Source organism: Myotis lucifugus, unplaced genomic scaffold (assembly GCF_000147115.1).
Source record: "Myotis lucifugus unplaced genomic scaffold, Myoluc2.0 scaffold_26, whole genome shotgun sequence".
NCBI classification, from domain to species: Eukaryota; Metazoa; Chordata; class Mammalia; order Chiroptera; family Vespertilionidae; genus Myotis; species Myotis lucifugus.
In genome coordinates, this window is record NW_005871074.1 from 8,002,351 (window position 1) to 8,008,171 (window position 5,821).

Below are 5,821 nucleotides of genomic sequence, written 5' to 3' on the forward strand. Positions count from 1 at the left end.
GCAGGATCAAGGGGTTGTTCGGGGGGCACGTGCGCGCAGGTATGGTCAGCAGGGCCTCCCATCTGGGGACGCGGAGAAACCGACTGCCGGGAGCCGCTCGGAGGCGGGAGGGGCAGCGGCACGGCCGGACTACAAATCCCAGGGGCGGTGGAGAGAAAGAGGCGGAAGGGACGGCCCGGGGCGGGGCGGGGCGGGGAGGGGCGGGCGAGGCTGCAGCGGCAGGAGGGCCACGTTCTGGCTGCTGGCACTACGCGCGGAAGACCATGTCCGGGGGCAGCAGCTGCAGCCAGACCCCAAGCCGGGCCATCCCCGCCACTCACCGGGTAGTCCTCAGCGACGGCGTGCAGCTCCCCCCCGGGGACTACAGCACCACCCCCGGCGGCACGCTCTTCAGCACCACCCCGGGAGGTAGGCGCCGGCTCGCGGGGTCCGGGTGCGGGTGCGGGCGGGAGGAGGACGGGCCGAGCGGAGCTGGGGAGCGACCACCGCCCATTGGACGGGCGAGCCGACCCAGGGGCGCGGGGACTGGGAAACACGGGTGCGGGGTTGCAGGGAGGCAGCGAGGTGACCACCGGGAGCGAGCGGGTGGCCGCGTCCCGTTGCCTGCTCTCTGAGTGCGTCCTCCGGAGCCGGGACTGCAAACTGCCCCATTAGTTCCCTCCTTCTGGGAGATGGCTGAGCGCCCCCCACCCAAGCAGATGGGCACGCTTCCAGGATTGCCACTTGCCGAGACGTGCTGCACCCTGTGGGTGGGTGTTGGGGGCAGTTCTTAGGCGTTGGGATCGGGGTGCCCAGGGATCAAGGAGAGGACTGGCCTGGCGGTTGGTTGGTTTGGGGGGGAAGGTGGGAGGTTTTCTGTTGGGATAAATGCCTCGTGTAGAGTCCTTTTTCCTTCCCGAGGCACCCCCCGTTTTGCGTCGAGCCAGCACCCTCTGACGGAGGTTCTGTCTGGGCTGAGGGTGCTCGCCGGCCCCAGCAGCCTCGCCGCCACCTGTGGCAGATTGCCCACTTACGTGTGTGGGAACCCCGCCGAGGGACCCGGGGTACGGGCAGGACTGTGCAGAAAAACACGTTCCTCCCTCCGGGGGGAGGGGGGACCCGTGTGACCTCCCTGAGAGTGGATGAGGAAGAGGAAGCTGAGTTGGCACGGGTTGGTGCCAGCTTTGGGCTGCCCTCCGGAGGCAGGCATTCCCTCCCAACCCCGGAGCCCCGCCGCGGAGGCGCTGATGAAACCTGCCCGCTTGTTTGCATAATGAAATCCTCCTCGTGGCTCACGTCCCTCCCATCCTCGTGTTGCCCTCACCCCTTTTGCCCTTCCTCCTCCTACACCCCCCTCTATTGTTTCTGCCCAAACTACTAGAAAACGGCCACAGATCCTGGCGCTGCGCTGAGACAAGGGTGCGGGTGGGGCGGGGTGCAGCCGCATCTGCCAGCGTTTGGGGCCACATGCTTATTTTTTCAGGCAGCTGTCCCTCCTCCAGCGAGGTCTTGGGCTGCTTAATCCAAAACATGCCAAGCTAGAATTGTTAGGGGATCTTAGATGTTCTTGTCCAGCCATGCCGCAGCCTTCTGCAGACCATGGCACTGAGGCCCAAAAGCTTAAGAACACGTGTCCATTGTCCAATGTTACACCGTTTTCCAAGCTGAGCAAGAAATAGCAGCCACGCATAGTGGGAAAACTGCTCTCTCCTTTTAAAAATGAACCCAGCCCTGGCCGGTTTGGCTCAGTGGATAGAGCGTCGGCCTGCGGACTGAAGACCCGGCTGGCCTTTATGTAGCCCATGCTGCTCTGCTTTTTCTGTCCTGATGTGTCTTTCAGGACCTTTCGGCTGATCAATGTTTCTCACTCATCAATGTTTCTAACTATCTCTCTCCCTTCCTCTCTGTAAAAAATCCTGAAGGCTCAGGAGGCCCTTTTCTGCACCCTTTATTGCCAGATGGGGAAAGATCAGATTGGAAGCGATACCCAGCAGTACTGTTTTTTGGGAACTTTCCACTGCCTTTATGTAGCCCATGCTGCTCTGCTTTTTCTGTCCTGATGTGTCTTTCAGGACCTTTCCCGACAGTTTGGGGGATTTCCTCAAGTGAGGGTGTGAGTCTGCTGTTCTGGGTGGACCCCCAGGCAGGCCTGAAGGCTCAGGAGGCCCTTTTCTGCACCCTTTATTGCCAGATGGGGAAAGATCAGATTGGAAGCGATACCCAGCAGTACTGTTTTTTGGGAACTTTCCACTTCTACTTTGGACTGGGAAATGGGTGTTTTTTGGCAGATCACAGCAAATCCTCCTTTCTTTGAGGGTCTTTAGTTGGGAGCGAGGGGAAGGGGCTTCTGCATCAGAGTGTAACCAGGAGAAAGCTAGCAGTGCCAGGAGCCTACAGACCAGTCTTTCTTGTCTGGGGTGTCCAGTGGGGCAGGCACAGCTCACAGTCCACACCTGGAGACTCCTGGCTTGCCTCTGCCTCAGTTAGCCACGGTGTGAAATCTTCCTCCAAAACACACTCTACCCTAACCCAGCGGTTCTCGACCTGGGGGTCGAACCAGGGGTCGCCTAAGACCATCGGAAAACACATATATAATTACATATTGTTTTTGTGATTAATCACTATGCTTTAATTATGTTCAATTTGTAACAATGAAAATACATCCTGCATAGCAGATATTTACATTACGATTCATAACAGTAGCAAAATGACAGTTATGCAGTAGCAACGAAAATAATTTTATGGTTGGGGGTCACCACAACATGAGGAACTGTATTAAAGGGTCACGGCATTAGGAAGGTTGAGAACCACTGCCCTAACCCCTTGCCAGGGCAGAGAAGCTCGAACTAATGAGAAACGGTCATTCTGTTGCATGCTGTTTTTCAGTCTTTCAGGCGCAGTTGAGTAACCTGGGGACCTCATTTAAATGCAGATTCTGATTCTGTCGGTTCTGGGGTAGGGTCTGAGATTCTGCATTTCTAATTAGCTCCCAGTGATTGCTTTAAATACCACACTAAGCACAATGGCCCCTTACTTATCCATGGTTTCACTCAGCTTGGTTTCAGTTATCCATGGTCCAAAAAGATTTAGTGGAAAAGTCCAGAAATAAACAGTAAGTTTTAAATTGCACCTCGTTCTGATCACGATGACATTTTATGGCATCCATCTCTGTCCACCTGGGGAGTGAATCATCCCTTTGTCCAGCATATGCACGCTGGACATGCTACCCGCCTGTTAGTCACTTAGGGTTTGGTACTATCCGTGGTTGCAGGCATCACTAGAGATCTTGGAATGTGTGCCCCCCTCCCCCCTGGATAAGGGGGGGCTACTGTATTCAGAAATTAGTAGAACATGACTTCCTTCACCTTTTCACACCTTGGGGTCTGGCAAAAAAAGTGATGCTTCTAACCAGGTAAACTTCTCTTGAGGTTGGGTTTGGCATCAATCTTTAAATCAGGGTCTGGAGAGAGGGTCTGCATAGGGGCCTGAACTCATTTCCAGGAGATGCCAGGAGCTATTGAAGTAAGTGTCCAGCAGTCACTCTTGCTGAATATGGTACTGCAGTGTTTGTCCCTGGAGGAAAAGGAGCAGCCGTTGATTTGAGCCATCTTCATTCCAGTGACTCCAATTTACTTTCCAGGGTCGTTTATCACCACCATCAACACCACACACACATACACACACACACGCTGAGCCACTGATCTGAAGTTAAATGTCTGGAGAACTTAAGAGGAATTTGCTGAAGGGAGTGTCGTTTATGAATATTTGAGCCCATGGAGTCTTGAAAATCTCCAGAGCACCACAAACCAGCAGAATGTTTGGAATGAGTCAGAAACCTTCCTCTGTTCCACCCCTCCCTAATCCCCTCCATGTTCCCAGTTCCATGTTAGACATTTGACCCCAAAGCAAGCCTACAGGGGGTTGCTTGGGTAGTAGTCATACTTAAGCCCTATACCTGGATAAACTTCATCAGGGTAAGCAGGTAGGGCTACAGGTGTTAATGACATCTTGTTTGGCTAGACAAACTCGTGCCCAGGAAGCTTACCTTGGAGCAGCTCCCAAGTGTTTGGCTATGGAACAGAGTGCGGGGAAGAGGGGTTAGGTCACTGGGCACTGAAGCTAGAGTACCCGTGTCCTGAGGCCTTAGTTACATAGAGGAGACTACATCTCACTATTTTTTTAAAAAATATATTTTATTGATTTTAGAGAGGAAGGGAGAGGAAGAGAGAGACAGAAACATCAACAATGAGAGAGAATCATTGATTGGCTGCCTCCTGCACGACCCCGCAACCCAGGCATGTGCCCCTGGCTGGAATCGAACCCGGGACCCTTCAGTCCGTAGGCCGACGCTCTATCCACTGAGCCAAACCAGCTAGGGCTACATCTCACTATTAAGGACAGGTTAAAAGTAGTTGGACATTAAGGCAGCGAGGAAAATACAATGAGCCTCTTTTCTTTTTTAATTTATTTTTTCCATTTATTAAAAAAAAAATTTTAATTCTTTATTATTGAAAGTATTACATTTACCTCTCCCAGCCCGCTCCCACCCTGCAGCACAGGATGGGCCTCTTTTCACACTGACCTGAGCTTCCTTTTAAAGCATTTAGAACATTCCACACAATGTCCTCATGAGAGACTTTGACGGGGTCTTAATTGTAGAGCACCCCAAACTCCCTCCGATGCCCACGAACCTCGCTGTCTTGAAGGCATTTACCACATCCAGAATTGAAATTAGTCTGACCTCAAGGGATTGGGTTTCTAGTTGAGGAAGATGAAGACATACGTAAAGTAGAATTATAAGCATCAAAATTGTATCTATAGAATGAAGCAACTAGACAGACACCCCCAACCCCGTAACCAGTAGAACTTGTACGATACTCAAGTGAGAATTGCCCACAGAGTAGTCACCCTGGTAAGCCTCGCATTCTGACAGTGCAGACAGAGCTGTTGGATTTTAATTGCATTCAAAGGTTTACATATTTTTTTCAATATCCTCAAAGGTGGTGAGGCTTATTATTTGTAAAAGGAGTTTGATTTTCTTTTTCCTGGAAGAGCAAAAAGTTTTAGATTACCAAATTCGGTGAAAGGGCCAGCAGGGTGGTACCATCTTTATCAGTTGGTAGTGAGGCATTTACGCGTATGGGACTTTATTCAGTGCCGTTCCAGAAGAGAAGTTAGGAAGGAGATTGTATTGAAAAAAGGTTTCCCAAGGTGAAAGTTTTTAATGAAAGCGGTTCGTTTGCACACATAGATTCTTGCATGCTCAGACAAATGAAAAACGTGTTACTTTCTGGTCTTACCTAGATCCATGCCAGTGTTTTTTCTCCATTATGATTCATAATAAATGAATCATGTGTATTTGTTTACATGTTTGTTCCCTAGGTTGGCCAGGGAGTTCTTTCAGAGCAGTCTTACTCATCTCTGTATCTCCACAAGTGAGTGCCAGGTCTGGTGTTTAGGATGTGAAGAGTTGAGAAGCCTGGAATGAAACTATTCTCAGGCCCTGGCCAGTGTTTGAGCGTCATCATGTGCACCAAAGGGGCACCGGTTCAATTCCTGATCAGGGCACATACACAGGTTGCCACTTTGGTTTCTGGTCCGGGGAAATGCCGGAGGCAACTGATCAATGTTTCTCTCTCTCTCCCTCTCCCTCTCCTTTCTCTCTCTCAAAACAAATATAAAAAACATTTTTTAAAAATGCATTATCGGATAAGATGGCGGCGGGTGGGAAGAAGCGGCCGCGCAACAAAGTTCCTGCCGTCGGGGGATGTCAGGGCGGGCGCGAAAGAGTGGGGGGGGGCGGCCCGGCTCCCAGCGCCAACGCCGCCCCGCCCCCGGGCCG

General features: G+C 51.7%; 1 protein-coding gene across 1 annotated transcript in view; it reads left to right on the forward strand.

Annotated features, from left to right (window-relative positions):
• The first annotated feature begins 194 nt into the window (after positions 1-194).
• EIF4EBP1 (eukaryotic translation initiation factor 4E binding protein 1) overlaps positions 195-5,821 on the forward strand; it is a 21,785-nt gene continuing 16,158 nt past the window's right edge. Inside the window, exon 1 of the mRNA XM_006086228.3 lies at positions 195-408. Within this exon, the coding sequence (XP_006086290.1) occupies positions 264-408 (145 nt within the window). The 5' untranslated portion in view covers positions 195-263. The remainder of the gene's footprint in view (positions 409-5,821) is intronic.